This window comes from Sphaerodactylus townsendi, linkage group LG08 (assembly GCF_021028975.2).
Source record: "Sphaerodactylus townsendi isolate TG3544 linkage group LG08, MPM_Stown_v2.3, whole genome shotgun sequence".
Taxonomy (NCBI): domain Eukaryota; kingdom Metazoa; phylum Chordata; class Lepidosauria; order Squamata; family Sphaerodactylidae; genus Sphaerodactylus; species Sphaerodactylus townsendi.
In genome coordinates, this window is record NC_059432.1 from 19,543,677 (window position 1) to 19,562,583 (window position 18,907).

The 18,907-nt window shown below is 44.9% G+C and overlaps 1 protein-coding gene across 1 annotated transcript in view; it reads right to left on the reverse strand.

The window, feature by feature from the left end:
- Nucleotides 1-296: 296 nt before the first annotated feature.
- The window catches only part of FAM13C (family with sequence similarity 13 member C), a 97,140-nt gene continuing 78,529 nt past the window's right edge, over nucleotides 297-18,907 (reverse strand). Inside the window, exons 10-14 of the mRNA XM_048506867.1 lie at nucleotides 15,752-15,835; nucleotides 9,448-9,543; nucleotides 6,760-6,959; nucleotides 3,857-3,958; nucleotides 297-2,375 (exon numbers count right to left, since the gene is read on the reverse strand). Of these exons, the coding sequence (XP_048362824.1) occupies nucleotides 2,252-2,375; nucleotides 3,857-3,958; nucleotides 6,760-6,959; nucleotides 9,448-9,543; nucleotides 15,752-15,835 (606 nt within the window). The 3' untranslated portion in view covers nucleotides 297-2,251. The remainder of the gene's footprint in view (nucleotides 2,376-3,856; nucleotides 3,959-6,759; nucleotides 6,960-9,447; nucleotides 9,544-15,751; nucleotides 15,836-18,907) is intronic.

Genomic DNA, 18,907 nt, shown 5'->3' on the forward strand with positions numbered 1-18,907 from the left:
TTTGTCCCTTCTGCCAGGGCCCTTGACGCCCCAGGAGAAGGCACCGCGTGCATCTTAGATGAGAAAAGTATCCACCAGAATGATAAATGTAGCGTCAATCCCTATTCATTAATATCAGAGGGCCCAAATACAAGAGGGAGACAGACCATGCCTTAGAGCATAGGTGTCAAATTCGCGGCCCTCCAGATGTTATGGACTACAGTTTCCATCACCCCCTGCCAGCATCATGCTTGCAGGGGATGATGGGAATTGTAGTCCATAACATCTGGAGGGCCACAAATTTGACACCTGTGCCTTAGAGACTGACAAGGTCTGAAAAGCGACCCCGTTCACGTCTTCTTGGATGGCAGCAGGGTGTGAATTCCTCAGGAAAAATGAGCTGCTGTGAGACTCAGGCTCTTGTTTACAGGCCAACTCGCTTTTTGCGAGGCGTGAAGTCAACTTCCTGGAATTAGTGGAGCCTGCGGTTAGGCCTAGAGGCCTCCAGAGTACACTGTGCTGACCATCCCAGCTACTCACTCTCCTGGAGTCTGGTTTGGACAGGAATAGCTTGTTGCAGGTGGTGCCAAGACCGAAAGTCCTGCTTGAATCCAACCAACAAGAGTGGCTCTTCTCTCAACAGGCACAGAGGAAAGCAAGGCTCTTTACCTAAATGCTAATCCAGCTTCACCTCTGAATCCAATGTGCTTTCTACAGAAAAGCCTGCCAGAAATCCCGTGCGAGCCCCAAAAGTAAACAGAAAGAACTTTGGGGCTGATTCAGCAATGCCATTTGAACTGGCTTGTTACCTGGAAGAGGAATCTTGAATTCCCCCCCCCCCCTGCCCCCAAAGGTCGTTTACTGTTCACAGGTAAATTAATTTTTCTTGAGACCTTTCACGAGACTTCCACAAAAGGGTGGGCTGACACTGACCCAAGAACTGAAGAGAGAAAATCTGGGGTTCCCCATTTAAAGGCCTGCACTGTCCTTTCTGTATTTTAAGTACCACTGTAGAAATAACATGAAAAAGAGCCTCACTGGATCAACCCAGAAGTCCATTTATACCCAATCCGCAGCCCGAGGCAGTTGAGGATGGCGCTGTTGCAGTGCCACCCCACCACCACCCGGGGGCTTTCCAGCAGCATGTGGAAGCAACCCCCCCAAAAAAACCCCACCGCTGGAAAGCCCTCCCTAGGGCTTAATTGATTGACGCCACCCCAAAGGATGTTGCATGCTTAAGCCCCAGGCTGTGGCACAACTGCTTGCATATCCAGGGGGAAGGGAGCCAACAAACATTGGTTCCAACTCGGGGAATCCCGCTCCTCCTGCGCAGGCATCCAATTGGACGCCAGTGCAACTCCTCAGTGACCTGGCCTTCTAGGTTTTGCCACTGCAGAACAGAGAGGCAGCAGCTGCTGGCATCTTTACCTCCTCATTGGCAGGGGTGCCCCTTACATTGTTGGACGAGGCAAATACATCATCACAGCCCTGCGGCGCCTCCACGATAGAATCCACCCCCCAATGGGATTGGGCTGTTAGTCCAGTAGCCTGTTTCAAACAGTGGCCAGCCAGTTACCCTGGAGGAACAAGGCACAGAAGCCGAGGCCTCCCCTGCTGCTGCCTCCTGGCACTGTATCCAAAAGTTTGCCATCTCTGAATGTGGAGTTTCCCCCACATTACAAACAGAATGAACTGACAGGATTACAAAGGGGTAAAATGGGCATTACCACTTCAGATGGTAGTTGGTGAGAGTCAAAAAAAATGCATGGGGGAGAACATCTCTAACTTAGTCCTTACCACGGGGTACCTGTTTTCCACATGCAGAGTAGTATTAACATATAGGGAAGTGGGCACAATGTAATCCTTTACCTACAATCTGAAGCGGGGAAGTCCCTTCTATCACCTCAGAGTTCTGCCGCCTCACAAACCCCTCAGTTGCTGCACCTCTAGGCCAGGACACCATTTGCCTTCAGAGAAGAGCGTTGAGTCCAAAGGGTGTTTCCTTAAACTAGCTTCCTGAATTTGCATAAGGCTGCCCGTTTTTGGCTGAGTGTAGGACAGCGCGATGGGTGACAACGCGCAGGTCAGAAGCCAACCTCCCCACCCGCGCCCTCCCACCTGCTCCGACTTCTCTCCTCAGCCGGGGGACAGCGACGTTAATAAAGTGCATCCGAAGTTCGGGCTGTTGTGCCGAAAGAACCAGCCCCACATCGTTTTCGCGATTCTTCCTCCCAACCTGGGAGCTTTTTGCTATTGCAAAACGCCGGCAGCTTCAGATGGTTTTGGAAACGTCGTGCTTGCTGATGAGAACTTCCAGCAGCCGGAGCTTGGCTTTGATGTGCTTGTACTCGGAGTACTCCTCCGACATGGGGATGCGGTCTTCCCTTTGGGGACTCCTAGGGGAGCGGCAAAAAATAAAATCAGTGTCACTGAACAGGCAGGAGGAGCCAGGCTTCACGGAAAGCTATCCAGCCTCTGACAAGCTCAGCCTTCTTTCTTTGACTGGTTCCTTCAAATTAAGAAGTTCCCACAGGCAGCAAAAGAAGAAACATGATAATGCAGCAACAGCATTAGGAGCAGAAATTGAAGTATCGAGCGCAGATGTGGGACCAATTATGTTGGGACAGCCAGTTGTGAGGAACACTCTGATCCACAATGAAGCGCAGTGAAGGAAAGTGTAACACAACATTCAGCCGCCTCAAATGGAATCCCTAAAATAGTTCTCAGACTAGAACAGTGATGGCGAACCCATGGCACAGGTGCCAGAGATGGCACAGAGCCCTCTCTGTGGGCACACGCAAACAGAGTGCCTCCCCACACACACATCTAGGCTGGCCTGGGCCACTGGGCTCGATTATTAGCATTAAACGTAAGACCTAGTTTTGGGGAAGTAGTGTAGGTAACCCTGTTAAGTGCTGTTAAACTAAAGCACAATCCCTTACCTGGGAGTAAGCTCGGTTTCTGGCAATGGGGCTTGCTTCTGAGCAAACCTTCCTAGGGTCATGATTCACCCGTTGAAAGAGTTGCACAGTTGCTTCAAAGCAAAGCCACCGACTACCACCAAGCTTACTCCTGAGTAACGCTCGCCTTGGAGCCAACCGTTTTTTCTAAATAAAAACCTGAGTATTCAGGTTAAATTACCTTGTTGGCACTTTGCAATAAATAAGTGGGTTTTGGGTTGCAATTTTGGCACTCGGTCTCGAAAAAGTTTGCCATCGCTGGATTAGAAGCAGACTATTAAAAACAGCTCTAAAAGATAAGGGCTCCTTACCTAAAAGTCTGAGTAAAAATAAAAGTTTGAGCCTGGTGTCAAAAGGAAAATAAGGTAGGTGCCAGGCAAGCCTGAGCAGCGTTCTAAAGATGAGGTGCCACCACTAAAAATGCCCCGTCTATGAAGCACCCATTCCATTTGCACCATAGCTCTGGTTCACGCATCCACAGACTCTTCATTCCAGGACAACATTAAAGGCTGGCAAGGCCTCATCAATGCTTGAGACCCATGGCCTATCAGGAAGCCCACTACCAACCAGAGAACAGAAATTCAGCCCCAAGGACCCAGCAAAGTCATAGCAGCATGCATGGCTATCGCCAGTGGTGGATCTCCCATTTGGCTGCTGGTACAGCAGAGTGTGGGGCATGGTTTTTTCAGCAACTGTCCTCTCCTCCAAGAGAGTGTGCACAGATGCAGGAAAAAGTATTGCGGGGGGGGTGGTATCAGAAATCATTGGATGGTATACTTCTCAGGCCTCCCAGAAACCAGAGCCAGCCATACTTTAGCCAGCAAACATCCTGAGCTAAATAATTCACTTCTTGTGATGTGTGGGGGTGCACATTCCTGGGGTAACCAAACGTAAACACACCCAGGCAACGGGCTTACCTTCCTGTCTGTTTAAAGAACTGTTCCTCAAACTCTCTCAGCACTTTCCGTAGTCTTTTCTTGTCCGCTCGGGTTTCACGGAGATGCTCCAGCAGCACAGGCCTGCCAAAGGAGAATTGGGATTTGAGAACTATGCGGTATTGAAAATGCTCAATGAAAACAATGGACGGAAGGCAGATTTGAAGTCACAAACTGATCGTTGACAAGTGTTACTGCACCCAGTGCGAGTGTAACTATAGAGTGCCTCAGAGTGCATCAATCTCCCATTGGAATATTTTTCTCTTCAAGTACAGAGTGAGACAGCGTTCCTCACTGTTTTTCTTCTTAAAAATACAGATGAGGAAGTTCTCCCAACCCGAGTGATAACTCATTGTTTTGAGAATTCCCAAATCAATTTGTGCTAATATAGCCACAATGTCATCTATTTCTGGCCCAGCAACTTTCCTAGTCCTAGGCTGCATATTTCAGACACTCATGTTACAAAAGGTTCCTTATAGCTGCACAGTTAAACCAACTATGCTGGTTTAGTTGGCTCAGAACTAGGCTTGGAGATTTGTGTGCACCGAATCTCAGATTCGGCCTGAATCTGGGCGCATTCGGGCATATTCAGGTCAACATTGGCCGAATATGTCCTGTCCGAATATGAACAAATCCGAATGCAAGGCATTCAGGCTTGTTTTGGTATTTTTTGGTGGTTTTAGCATTTTGGCCTGCAGAAGGCACATTTTTTAATCTAGCGGCACCAAAAATTCAGGGTATCATTCATTTTTTAAAAATAAATCTCCCCGGCGTGGGTCCTACGTGCAGGTCTGAAGCTTCAAGCCAGAAATGATACTTTGCTCTTCTTCCATTTGAAAGCAGGGGTGTATCTGCCTTGGGAACATAGGGAGTCAAATGTCCCCAGGCACCCCCCACTTGGTCACGGGGGTGGGGGTGCAAAAATTTCAGGTTCGTTTGTGTGTTTTTTGCAATGTTTGGTGTTTGTTCAGTTTTTGGCCTGCAGGGCTGTTTTTAGGCTAGCAGCACCAAAATTTCGAGGATTTTTCAGGAGACTCTCCTGATGATACCACCCATGTCTGGTGAGGTTTGGTTCAGGGGGTCAAGAGTTATGGACCCCCAAAGGGGGTGTCCCATCCTCATTGTTTCCAATGGGAGCTAACGGGAGATGGGGCTATCCCTTTAAGGGTCCATAACTTTGGACCCCCTGAACCAAACTTCACCAAACTCAGGTGGTATCATCAGGACAGTCTCTGGATGAGACCCTGAAATGTTTGTGCCACTAGCTTTACAAATGCTTCCTTGACAGGCACCCCAGGAAATTTGCCCAGATTCTCTGCTCCACAGTGCCTTGGCTCCATTGTAGTCAATGGGGAATTTCTGTATGTGTAAGTAGGCTGCACATTTTTGAAGATAGAGGTACCAGACTTTCAAGGTGGCTCCAGGAGGCCCTCCTGGTAATAGCATCCAGGCTTGGTGACCTTTGCTTCTGGGGGTTCATTTTATGGGCCCCCAAAAGGCTTATTTTGTTTCCCCACTCCTATACATGAAGTCTGCTGGCTGAGTCCCTCAGAACTCTCTCAACCAGTCCCCCCCCCCACACTGCCCCCAGAAGCAAAGTTCACCAAGGCTGGATGATATTACCAGGAGGGCATCCTGGAGCCACCTTGAAAGTCTGGTACCTCCAGATGATACCCTGAAATGTAGTGCCACTAGCTTTAAAAATGTGCCGCTGCGGGCCAAAATGTGAAAAACCAACAAAAAATACCGTCTCCCATCACCTGCACCATGCATGGAGCTCTTCCTCTGCAGCTCAGCCCACGTGCCTTCAATCCCTGGAAATGCACTGAGTGAATTCAATGACTGTCCTCAGTGGTTTATAGGGATTTAATTCCTCAAGCTTTTCTGTTTTCTTTTGGGAGAATCAAACATATGAGTTTTTATTTTTGTACCACCATGTGCTTCCTTGCCCCACACATGTGCACTTGGGGTGTGTCAGTCACCCAGCATTATACATATATTATATACAGATAGTCTGCATTGTACAGATAACCAGCATGTGTGTATTGTAAAACAAAATCAGCATGCAAATTAATTTACTTGATCAGCAGCAAGAAGCAGAGAGCCAAAACTCTGCACAGGAACGAAAACAAATGTAAGCAAACAGCAAACCCAAACTAGGTAGATTTACTTGTTCCTAATTGCTAGTTATTCACTGTAGATTTGTGGAAGGATTCTGCTGGTTCAATTCATTCTGTTAATTGCTCTTTTGTTGCCAAGGCAATTTCCAGTTCTGGCTACAGTTTAATGTTTTTTTTTAATTGCAAAATTCCATGTCTATGTCTTAAGTTTTTTTTTTTTAAAGTGAGTACGATCCTAAGCAAAGTTGGTGGTGAAAAATTTCATCAAGTCACAGCTGACTTACAGCAATCCTGTAGGGTTGTCAAGGTCAGAAGTGGTGAGAAATGGCTTGCCGTTGCCGGCCTCTGTGTAGCAGCCCTAGATTTCCTTGGTGGTCTCCTCCCATCCAAGTACACACCAGGTCCGACCCCACTTAACTGTGTATGTGTTTCTAAAGTGCCATCAGGTCACCCCCAACTTATGGCAACCCACTATGGTTTTCAAGACAAGAGACAAGCAGAGGTGGTTTGCCACTGCCTTCCTCTTCACAGCAATCCTGGTATTCCATGATGGTCTCCCATCCAAGTACTAACCAGGGACACCCCTGCTTAGCTTCCCAAGCAGCGTTAGACCCTTCTGGATCCATGGAAGTTCATGGGCCTTGAAGGATGCAGCTTTGCTTGGGAAAGTAATATTAGCAGACTTTTGTTAGCTATTTTTTGGATTGCTGATGACAAGGTGAGAGATGAATATTTTTCAGAATACATAAAAAGCTGGAGACTCACATGGTGGCTTCGTGCAGGTTGGACATAGACAAGGCAGGCTGTTTCATTCCCTTTTTCTCATCCAGGGGTGAGACAAAGGCAGGTTCGTTTTCCTCATCCGAGTGGCACAGATGAACATCAGCAGGCAGGTTGAGGGACGAGGTGGCTGAAGACAATTCATAGCTACTCTGGGAATGGTCTTCATCAGAATCTTCTTCCTCCTGCTTATAACAAGGAAGTCAGGTTCTCAAATTAACTGCCTGTTGCAATCTGCTTTGAAAATTAATGGGGAAGACAATGGGGGGCGGGGATTTAGATCGGCACCACAAAGTTATTGATGAAGAGAGCTCCTCAAAGTAGTGTTGTATGAGCCAATTTATTATTATTATTATTATTATTATTATTAATAATAATAATAAGAAGAAGAAGAAGAAGAAGAAGAACATTAACAACAACATTAACAACAACAACAACAACAACAACAACAACAACAATAATAATAATAATAATAATAATAATAATAATAATAATAATAATAAATTTTTGATCTAATATACCGCCCTATCCTCGAAGGGCTCAGGGCGGTGTATAATATAAAACGTCATATATAAAAACATAAATATAGTATAAACAACAGTTATATCCTAAAACAGCGTCCCACGAAACCCTTACGTCACCCTCCCAAGAAAGAACAATGGGTCCCGATGGTGTTAGGGACCCACAGGAAGCAGAGGAAAGGAGGCAGACTGATTAATCTGGACCAATAGAAACTCTGCCCTCAGGGCACAAGTTTCGTATTCTTCATCAAAGATGCAGTGGTCCTTTCCAAGCAGCTTTGCTTTAGAGTCAGTTCTCAAAAGGACAGTAAAATGGGATGCACATTTCCACAGAAAAGAAGTGATTCACCAGAGCAGAGGGCACAAGAAATCCAGCCTGGGGCAAAGTATCTATCTTCTTCTATTCAGATTATTTCTTTCTGAACCCTGACCCCCCAAAAAAGTAATTGTCCCACATATAGTGCAATGCCTATATTTGTGGTAGATACATACTTTCTCAGGGAGGGGGGAGAATGGTACAGAGATTCAGCCCCTACATGGGATACCTACTCCCCAAAGCCAAGATAAAGGCCCACTCGGGATTTAGCAGAAAGGAAAAAGTTAGCTATGGAAAGCAGTGGCGTTACATGGTTGTTTTTCACAATAAATGTTTTTAGAGCGAAGCCAGTCATGGGTATATGTGCAAATTTAAATATCTATGTATCCCCTCTATCAGAACACTGGGTCTATTAACCTTCCCAGAATTCATGATCACTCAGCCACTATGCTTTATGCATCTTCACTGCAGAAAATTCCTGCAGCAATTCTTATGCATCACACTGCTCTCTTTTGTACCATCTGCAGGAAATAGCTGTTGTACACAAAAGCAGGGCTGTTTTATTGTCAATCTGCATTGTCAATTCAGGCTCTAAAAAACCCCCCACAACAATAGGAAGAGCCAAAATTAAGCTTGAATGAACACTACATAGAGCATTCCAATTGCACATTCTAACAATGACCATAGAGTGAGAGCGGGTACAACAACATTAGCCCTTCTGTCTCAATGTAATCCCCAGACTGGGAGGACAGAAAATGCACGTGAGTGAAGCGTACAATCGCACAAATATTCCCCAAAGCATAAGCTAAACAACAGATCGGCAACACAGATGACAAGTCTCAAAACAATAACAAAATCATGTAAAGGCTAAAGTAGGCAGCATGTATCATCCAATTTGTGCCAATTAACTAGTACACAGAAGATGTACACAGAAGATGCCAGCCACAGATGCAGGCGGAATGTCAGGAGAGAATGCTGCTAGAACACGGCCATACAGCCCGGAAACCACACAGCACCCCAGTGATTCCGGCCATGAAAGCCTTCGACAAAACTAGTACACATTTTGTTGTGACACTACTCTTGTATTAAAGATCGTTGAATGGAATTATATATCCTATTATTCATTGAATTTATACAGCAATTAAATATTGCCACAAGCGTGTCATCTTACTTGCCAAATGGACACCTAGCAAACCAATCCAGCAACTATTAGATGCAGCAAACCTATGTTTGCCAAACACATCAAATCAACACGCTCATAACCTGAGACATTTATGGTTCAATCATTAACCCTAACACAAAATCTGCCTAGAAGTCAGAAGTAAACATTTGACAAACAGAGGTTTGCTGCATCCAACAGTTGCTGGATTGGTTATGTTACATGTCCATTTTGCAAGTAAAATTTCATGGTGGTTGTAATATTTAATTATTTTGCATCTGATTTCATTCAATTATCTTTAACACAAGAGCAATGTAACATCAAAATATGTATTGTTTAATTTGCACAAATTGGCTTATACATGCTGTCTTGTTTAGCCTCTATATGGTTTTGTTAGTATTTTGGAGACTTACAAATACTCCCCACCACAGGGCAGAGCCTATGCATGTAAAATTTCCCTTCATGCATAAATGCCATGCTCTTGAGCTGGCAGTCATGTGGATGTGGAAGGGACAGCCCACACACTTATATCTCCTCACCTCCACAAAGGATTCAACCAACACACAATCAGTAGACATGGCATGGATTGTGGTAACATCCCAGAGGACTGCGCTGCAAATGGAACAACAGTTCAGAGAACACAAATGGTGATTTACACCAATCTTCTTTGGACTTACAATGGTGGTGATCAAAGTCGGTGTCGACAGAAGCTGCTTGATAATCCTGTAGCGTTCGTACAGAGGCTTCATCAGACTCCTATCTTGCTTGCTGGCCTGAAAGAAAATGAATCACTGTGTTGACTCGGCAGAAATGAGATGCTCTTAAATGCTCTGTGCCATAGGTGTCAAACTCGTGGCCCTCCAGATGTTATGGACTACAGTCCCCATCATCCCCTGCCAGCGATGGGAACTGTAGTCCATAACATCTGGAGGGCCGTGAGTTTGACATCTGTGCTCTGTGCCAAAGAAGTGCATTTGTCCTCATCCTATTGATGATTTGACTTGCAGTGGGATAAAAAGTAGCATTCATTGTAAAAAAAAACCCCAATGTGATTAATGTTTTAAAAAAACCTTTTAATGCTGCCATTTTTCCTACGGAAATATAAAAACCTTTACATGAACCCTATATAAATAGGTTGTTGCCTAATGGGCCAGATTTGTCTAATCATGACAAAATTGATTTTTGTTGTTGTCTGGTACTGATCGCTATGAAAGAATAGCATTAAAATCACCCATTACCACTACATTTTTGTTTTTGTTGGCCTCTCTAATTTCTTTTTCCATCTCAGAATCCTCTTGTGCACTTTGGTCAGGGGGACGATAATATATTCCTAATATTAAACTGGGGGGGACGATAATATATTCCTAATATTAAACTGTCCTTCACACCTGGTATTGATATCCACAGTGATTCTGTAGGGGAACCAGCTCCCCTTGCATTGTCTATTTTATGTGATACTATGCTCTCTTTGATGTAAAGGGCAACTCCACCCCCAATGCGCCCTGTCCTATCCTTCCTATAGAGCCTGTAGCCTGGTATAACAGCATCCCACTGGTTCTCCTCATTCCACCATGTCTCTGTAATGCCCACTATATCAAAGTCCTCCTTCAAAACTCTGTACTCTAGCTCCCCCATTTTAGGTCGAATGCTTCTACTATTAGCATAGAGACACCTGTATACCCTGTCTCTGTCCTTAACCTGGGATTTATGTGCTTTACCCTCAAGTCTTTTGTAGACACTATCCCTTGTCACATGCACATTGCTATGTTCCTCGCTTGTATGTGGTTGATTTAGAAAAACCTCCCCCTCTGTCTGCATCCCCACAGATACTGTATTCCGAACCGAAGTCACCTCAGCTCCTGTCGGCTTTCCCCCAGTGATCAGTTTAAAAGCTGTTCTGCCACCTTTTTAATGTTGAGCGCCAGCAGCCTGGTTCCTCTTTGGTTAAGATGAAGCCCGTCCCGTTTGTACAGGCCTACCTTGTCCCAAAAGGTTCCCCAGTTCCTGACAAATCTGAAACCCTCTGCCTTACACCACCTTCTCATCCACGCATTGAGACCCTGTATCTCCGCTTGCCTAGCTCACCCTGCGCGTGGAACGGGTAGCATTTCTGAGAATGCCACCTTGGAGGTCCTGGACTTCAACCTATTTCCTAGCAGCCTAAATTTAGCTTCCAGAACCTCCCGGCTACATTTCCCAATGTCATTGGTGCCAATGTGGACCACAACTGCTGACTCCACCCCAGCACTGTCTAAAAGCCTATCTAGACGAAGCATGACATCCGCAACCTTCGCACCAGGCAGGCAAGTCACCATGCGGTCATCACGCCTCTCACAAACCCAACTCTCTACATTTCTAATGATCGAATCACCCACTACAAGGAGCCCCCCACCTCCCCGAGGGGTATCCTCAGTGCGAGAGGATAGCTGATCACCAGTTAAGGAAGGGCTCCCATCTAAGGGAGCATCTTCCTCCACCTCAGACTGGCACCCTCCATCCCCAAGGCCTTCATTCTCCATGACATCTGAAGAGATGTCACCTTGGGAGTGGGACCCGACTGAGTTATAGTTTTAATGTGTTATGTAATGATTGTGAAGGTCAATGGTCAATACAATGATCTAAATCTACATGAGTTTGGGGCGAGGCAGCATCTGAAATATTATGGATAAATGGGAGTGACTGAGCTCCTATGAATTAGGACTACATCCGGACACCGGTCTTTATTGGAATTGTTTGGACTGTTTGGATTCCAGTTTTCCCAGAACTGACCTTCTGCAGCTCCAGAGACTAGGACCAGGAGTAATGGATTCAAGGTACAAGAAAAGAGATTCCACCAAAAATTAGGAAGATTTTTCTGCTGGTAAGGGCTGTTTGACAGTGGAATTCACTGCCTTGGAGAGTGGTGGAGTCTCCTTCTTTGGAGGTTTTTAAACAGAGGCTGGACAGCCATCTATCAGGAGTGCTTTGATTGTGTGTTCCTGCATGGCAGGGGGTTGGACTGGATGGCCCTCATGGTCTCTTTCAACTCTATGATTCTAAGGCTGATTCCACATTGGCCAAAAACAGCGGTGTGAAAACGGTGTGAAAACAGTATAAACCCTTTTACACTGTTTTAAACCCTTTTACACCATTTTCACACCGTTTTCACACTGCTGTTTTTGGCCCATGCAGAATCAGTCTAAGATTTTGGGGGTATAAGCTTCCAAGAGTAAGAGCTCCCACTGTCAGAAACCTAAGGTAATACTGACTAGCTCTTCTACAGGAGGCCGACGCAGCTACCTTCTGAAATACCAAAAAGGAGAGAGAGACAGAATTTGAATACTTAATTGTCGATACATGTTAACACCAATAATCAAGGAGGTAATTAATATGAACATCACTGGATTGCAGAGACATGTGTATAAAGTGAGAGATATTCCAGATTTATTCCATCTGAACTTCTTTTCAGATTTTCATTTCATATTACCACCCTTTTCAGCAAGTACAATTCTGGCATTCCTGTCATATACACCAGGACATCAAGCTGCATGCAATTTTCTCAACACTGTATTCTCACCATTTGGTGCAGACAGGGCAACATCAATCAATCAAACCCTTTTTCTATTTTTTTAAATTTACCAACCAATGTGATAGAAAAGGAAAAGAAGATTAAAAGAATAAGAAAGCAAATGAACATAGACACACATAAGAATAACGTAATTTTATCAGGAGGAGTAAAAAAATAAAATAAAATAACTGGAATAATAGAAAAGGAAAAACAATACTTTAAAAAGTGGGGAGGTTAACTCTCAAAGCTCACGGTTCACACAGACTTGCTGATCCTAGGTTTTCTTTGAACTAACTAACTATTAAGCCCTTTCTTGTCCACCTGTCGAATTTTAGGTCCCCAGTGACTGAGGAGCTGAGAAAAAACTCACTCTACCAGCCAGCAAAATTGCCCTTTCAGCAAGAATGGCCAGAAGCCCCCAGAGGCTCGATGGGAGTGAAGTGCCATTTCCCCGGAGGTCCATCAGCCGATCAAATCTTTATTACAGTCATAGACTTGCATAATGTAAAAAAGGGCAATGTGCATATTTTCCATTTACATGAGAGGATTTTTCATGGCGCACGTTCACATGCACATTGCCGCATTCATGCAAAATGGCAAATACACGCATCTGGAAGATCGTGCATAACTTGGTCTCCCGTTATACAAAGTAGGCGAACCAAAGCTGCAAAAAGTATATACCACTTACAAAAAATGTTAGCGGTCAAAATATAATAAAATAGAACCAAACCAACACATATCTACTTACTCCAAGCCTCAAGCCTATTAAAACTCTTTCTTCAGTGGTTTGCTATCTCCTCTTTCACAGGTTGTCAAAAACTTTTCAGATCTGACTTTCCCTAACCTCCTTACATGCTTGCATATCCAAACTATGTATGAATGCATGTGCAGAGACTGGAGCACGTGCAAAATGGTGAGCACGATCCAGCCCTCTCCCCAACATCTCTCTGATATTTGGCTTCTGCTTGCACAATTGGGGCAGGTGGAAAGACCCAGATTGCCAGGCACTCACAACCAGAATGACGGGATTCTAACTGCAGCTCACATTGAAGACATTAGAAAATGCTCTATGCCACATAATAGCTTCCGTTCAAAATTCAAAGTGCAAAACCACCAATAGCCCAGGTAGATCCTTGGAAATAGGCAGGATGCGAACAAGGTCAGTAACAATGACTAGGAATATTCCTACCATTCATACAGGAACTGTATGTGAATGCAGAAGGAGGGGGAGCGTATTGCAAAGACCCATGAGGGATGCCCCGCATGACACCATCTCATTCAGTAATAGACAGGCAATCCATGGGGAACAGATATGATCAGACCTCTCGGAATACAGCGTTTTACTATTCCTCACGTGAGTGAATGACTACTTACATGGGAGAAGCACACTTAAAGAAACCACTTCTGGGCACTAAACATGATCCCTGCCCCTGGTAATGCTTAGGGATTGGAAATCAAGCTGCCCCCAGTGGTATGTCCTCAATTGTGTTTTTTACAGTGAACTCCTAAGAAATGTTGCACCATTCTAAGTCTAATGTCAACAGGATCTGCTTAGGAGTCTAAGCATGGCACAATGTTACAAACTGGCTTATATATAATTAATACCATGTTTCCCCGAAAATAAGACAGGGTCTTATATTCATTTTTGTTCCAAAAGATGAGTTAGGGCTTATTTTCAGCGGATTTATTTTTTCCCCAAGGTTTGACCAGACCAGTTGTGCCGGGGAATCTGTAACTAGGGCTTATTTTTGGGAGTAGGGCTTATATTTCAAGCATCCTCCAAAAATCCTGAAAAATCATGCTAGGGCTTATTTTTGGGGTAGGTCTTATTTTTGGGGAAACAGGGTAGCCCATTGTTGGCACATCAGGTTTTCAGTTGGAGTCACCAAAGTATTGCTATGAGGCTGGATATCAGTAATCGGCCAGATAATTAACAAAATCCTGTCCCTTGACAGCTAGAGATCTCCATCCCGTGTGTTTTGAAGGGATTGAGAAACAGTCTAAAGCAAGTATGATCTGAGATACATCAGAGAAAATCAAGGAATTTTGGATGGAGTTGGCTAAAACTGAGGCCTATTTAAGGCACGGCTGCTATGCAGGAGAACTATCTGCTGGTATTTATTTATTTATTTATTTATTGTTTAAACTTTTATACCGCCCCATCCCCTAGGGGCTTGCATTCAGTAGGCTCTGCATAGATACTTTAAAATAAGCAAATGTTAAAGATATCCTGCAGAGCTGTCCTGGACTTTTCTCCAACCATGAGGAGTAGCTCATCTATATCATCTATTGTTCCACAATCTGTATAATTTTTTGCATACTTGCAGCATATCTCTGTGTCACACCCTCCCTCTGAGCCACACGACACTGCTCAGTTGTAGATAACAATAATGAAACAGCAAGAAAGGAGACTGATGCCTTAAACTCAATCCATACAGTCTGTTCGTCCAGACCAGCTACATTTTTCCACCTGCCTTTACCAGGTAGCTGAGCTGATCATGCAAATACTGATGCCACTTGCTGAACGTGGCAGGCACCTACACTTGGGACCAATCCCAACAAGTTCAACAGTTGACAGCATGGCCCAATGAAAATCCGCAGCTGTCACAGAACAAAAAAGCTTTCTGAATTTGCCCTGAACCACTAATGACAGTTGAGGACTCATGGCAACCAAGTTCTGGCTTCTTTATGGACTAATGATTGGAAGAACTGGTTCACACAGGCATGGATGCCACTATTTATCACCAATCGATAACCTGCAGCCAGTGTGGTGTAATGGTTAAGAGCAGGTACACTCTAATCTGGAGAACTGGGTTTGATTCCCTGCTCTGCAACTTGAGCTGTGGAGGCTTATCTGGTCAACCAGATTAGCTTGTGCACTCCAGCACATGCCAGCTGGGTGACTTTGGGCTAGTCACAGTTCTTCAGAGTTCTCTCAGCCCCACCCACCTCACAGGGTGTTTGTCGTGGGGGAGGGGGAAGCAGAGGCATAGCTAGGAAAAATGGAGCCCGGTGCAAAATCTGAGTTTTGCAAAAAAAAAACACCCATGGGCAGCCGCTGTGATGCTGGAATCCACCCCCAAACAGCATCACTTTCAATGGTGTTTAAGCTAGGCAGCCCAGATTTGCCTTTTAAATCCACCTTAAAGGGAGAATCTGGGATACCCAGTTAAAACAACATTCTCCAGATTCTCCTTTTAAATCCACCCCCTTCAGCATGGATTTAAAGGGAGAATCTGAGGTCCCCAGTTTAAACATTGAAAGTGATGCTGTTTCAGGGTGGGGGAGAATCAATTTCAGAAACATCTGAAGGCTGTTTCACGTTCCACTCAGAACCTCAAAATGACACTCGGATGTTTAACGAGTCATCTCAGAAGAAAGTGATACAGTAATGGGTAATTTAAGACGTATCTATCTTCTCGTGGCATACTTACAGGTCGTCCATGAATACTTTCAAAATACAGTAGGCTTTTCTGGAGAGTGAGTTTTTCCAAAGCCATTTGCTTTTTGGTCATGGCCTATTTGAAAAAAAACCATTTATTAAAAAAAACCCCTGTGAATCAAATTATCACCTTCTAGAGGTTTATGCATGTACTATATTAGTACAGAAGCATTGTTTCCCCACCACAGTCCTTCCCGGCAAGTGGGAATCCCACTGAAAGCCTCACTCACCACAGTGAAAGCAACATCCAGCTATGCCTTTTTAATCCTATTGGTCTCAACAATAGAGGGATTTAAATAATTATATCTAATGCTGAACATGGTGAACAATGCAGATTAACAAATCCACAAAATAAGGCCATGTACAGATAGGGGGGATTGGGGGGGGACGCCTCCTTCAGCCTGCAGAAATCTATAGAAAGTTTTTAACAATGAAGGAAGGTATGTTAAATTGTACCGGAAAACAAAGAATGTTGACTGAGCTCTCACTAAAGTATGTGAAATCACACTTGGCACTATGGGGTTGCCTAGCAACGGAGGCAGTAGCACCTGGGCCTAGTCAACTTCTACCTGGCTTCAGCTCGGAAGAAAGCAGCAGAGAAAGCGAGGAGGGGATTGCTGGAGGTGTTGAAAGAGAACAAAAACAAAGGTGCTGAAGGCAGAGACAAAGGTGTTGAAAGAGAAAGTAAAACTGGGGCGGGGCTATTAAGAGAGAGGGAGCAGTGTGAAGGGTGTGATATGAATATGCTAAGCTTATAATGTTTTAAGCCATTGTATTTAATCATACAAGTTATATGAGTGTAATTCACAGGGCACCAAGCACTTCAAAAACTTACTTTCGTTGGAAGAAACGAAACTCATAGAGCAGCCTGACACTGAGCTTTGATTTGGGAAAACAGGGCCCCTCAGTAGAGATAAGAAGTTAGCAGAAGCTCACAAATACAGATAAAGATGAAGTAAAATCTTCGTTAGTATAGAAACCAGTAGTTGTTATAGAAACCTTTTACGTAAGGTGTTTTTGACTTAAGTTTCACTAAAAATGGGAGTGGGCAAGGTGTATAAGAGGTGGGATGAAATGACCAGGTCTGTACGTCTTCTTGACTCAAACCAATGAGCAAAAGACAAGGTGGTATGTTTTTACAGCTATAAATTATGTTACACAGACGGCAGCACTCTGAACCTCCTCTCTGTCCTGCTTGACAAAGGAGAGTTCCCTCTTCTGCGCAGAATTGAAAGGAAACAATAAATTTCTGAACACTGAAGAAGCTTTGGGATGGTTATTCATAACCGGCTATTGCCTTGAGGGCAGGGCTTTTGACCAGTGCCTAACAGGTGGGACTGAGTGCAATTTCCCTCCCGTCTTGAGTTTCACATCCCCAATTTTCAGATACTTATTTTATTTATTTTGTTAGTTTTGGTACCCTGCCCATTCCTAGGCAGGGCCAGGTTCAGAGTGGCTCACACGCATAATTGAAAACATAGAATCATTTAAGTATAACAAATACAATTATAAACCTTGGGTCGCCTATAAAAACATTATCAACCCTCTCCACAGAGGTGGGATTCAGCAGGTTCCCACAGGTTCCTGAGAGTAGGTTACTAATTATTTGTGTGTGCCGAGAGGGGGTTACTAATTGGTGGTTTTGCCACGTGATTTTTGCCTTAGTTATGCCCCTCCTCTCAGCAGTAGTGTGCAGAACTTGAAGCAGTCTAGCAGGAGGTGCACCGGCGTGCGTGGCAGCCTGCGCCTGCGTGCATTCGTTTCCCGCCCAAGGACCAGCGCAGTGGCTGCATCCTTGCCACAGCCTCGCCCAGGAATGCCCCACCCCAGAATGCCTGGCCATGCCCCCGTCATGCCCTGCCTAGCCCCATTGGCGCTACGCCACAGTTTGAATCCCACCACCATGGGAACCTGTTACTGAAATTTTTGGATCCCACCACTGCCTGTCCAATTTTATCTCCAGATATTAGCTCTCAGGACTGGGGGCGTGGGGGAGGGTGGGGACAGGGTTGATAGGCCAGCAGATGGATTGGACTCAAAACTGCCTCAACTAAAGGCCTGGTGGAACATCTCTTTTTTGCAGGCCATGCAGAATTGAACCAAATCCTGCTGGGCTGTGCGTGAAGTCAGCTGGAAGAGAGTTCCACTAGGCAGGAGCCAGGGCTGAAAATGCCTTGGCTCTGGTTGAGATTAATCAAATGTCCTTGGAGCCAGCAACCACCAGGAGATTTCCTTCCAGGGGATCAAAGCCACCTTTGTGGGCAATATGGGGAGATGCAGTCCCGAAGATATGCGAATCCCAGGTTGCTCAAGATGCAATAACTTATGATTGTACCATGTTGGGACACTTGGACACATAAAACTTCCTCAAACTGAATTGGTCCATCCAAGTCAGTCACGTCTACTCAGACTGGCAGTGGTGATAGGGATGTTAGCTTATAGATGTTTTTAAGCCATAAGGGAGATATATATTTAATCACACAAGTTACATAAAAGTAATTCACAGGGCACCAAGCACTTCAGAAACTTACTTCAGTTAGAGAAACGAAACTGAAGAGGTTCACCTCAAAGGGATACTGAACTTTTCAGAAAAGGCTGGAATTTGGGTAGGCCAAACAAGGAGGCAGAGTGCACAGAAAACACAGATAAAAACGGAATAGATCTTAGTTGTTATAGCAACCCTTACATAAAATGTTTTTGACTTAAGTTTTAACCAAATACTAGAGGGCCCGGCCACGCATTGCTGTGGCTGAGTCTGGTGAAGTGGAAAAGAAAGAAAAGGGGAAGCGAACGGTTCGAATATGTGTCATTGCACAATGATTGCAAAGGAGGGGAGGGGCAAGGGACCCCTCACTCCCCTCCCTCTCTCCCATTCCCTTGCATGGCAACCCGTCCCATCCCTCCCTAACGTTCCCCTTCCTCTGCTAGGGTGGGTGGGCCATGTGCAGGTGGCTGTCCCTGTCCCTTTCACTCCCTTCCCTTGCAGGCAAATTATCTAGCTTAAAACACGCTGGGAGGCATGAGCTACGTTGTGTCCAAATTTCAGAGCGGTTGGTCCAGCAAGCCCCCGGACCCTCCCTCACCTTCCCCTTCCTCCGCTAGGGTGGGTGGGCCATGTGCAGATGGCAGACCCCATCTTTTTCACTCC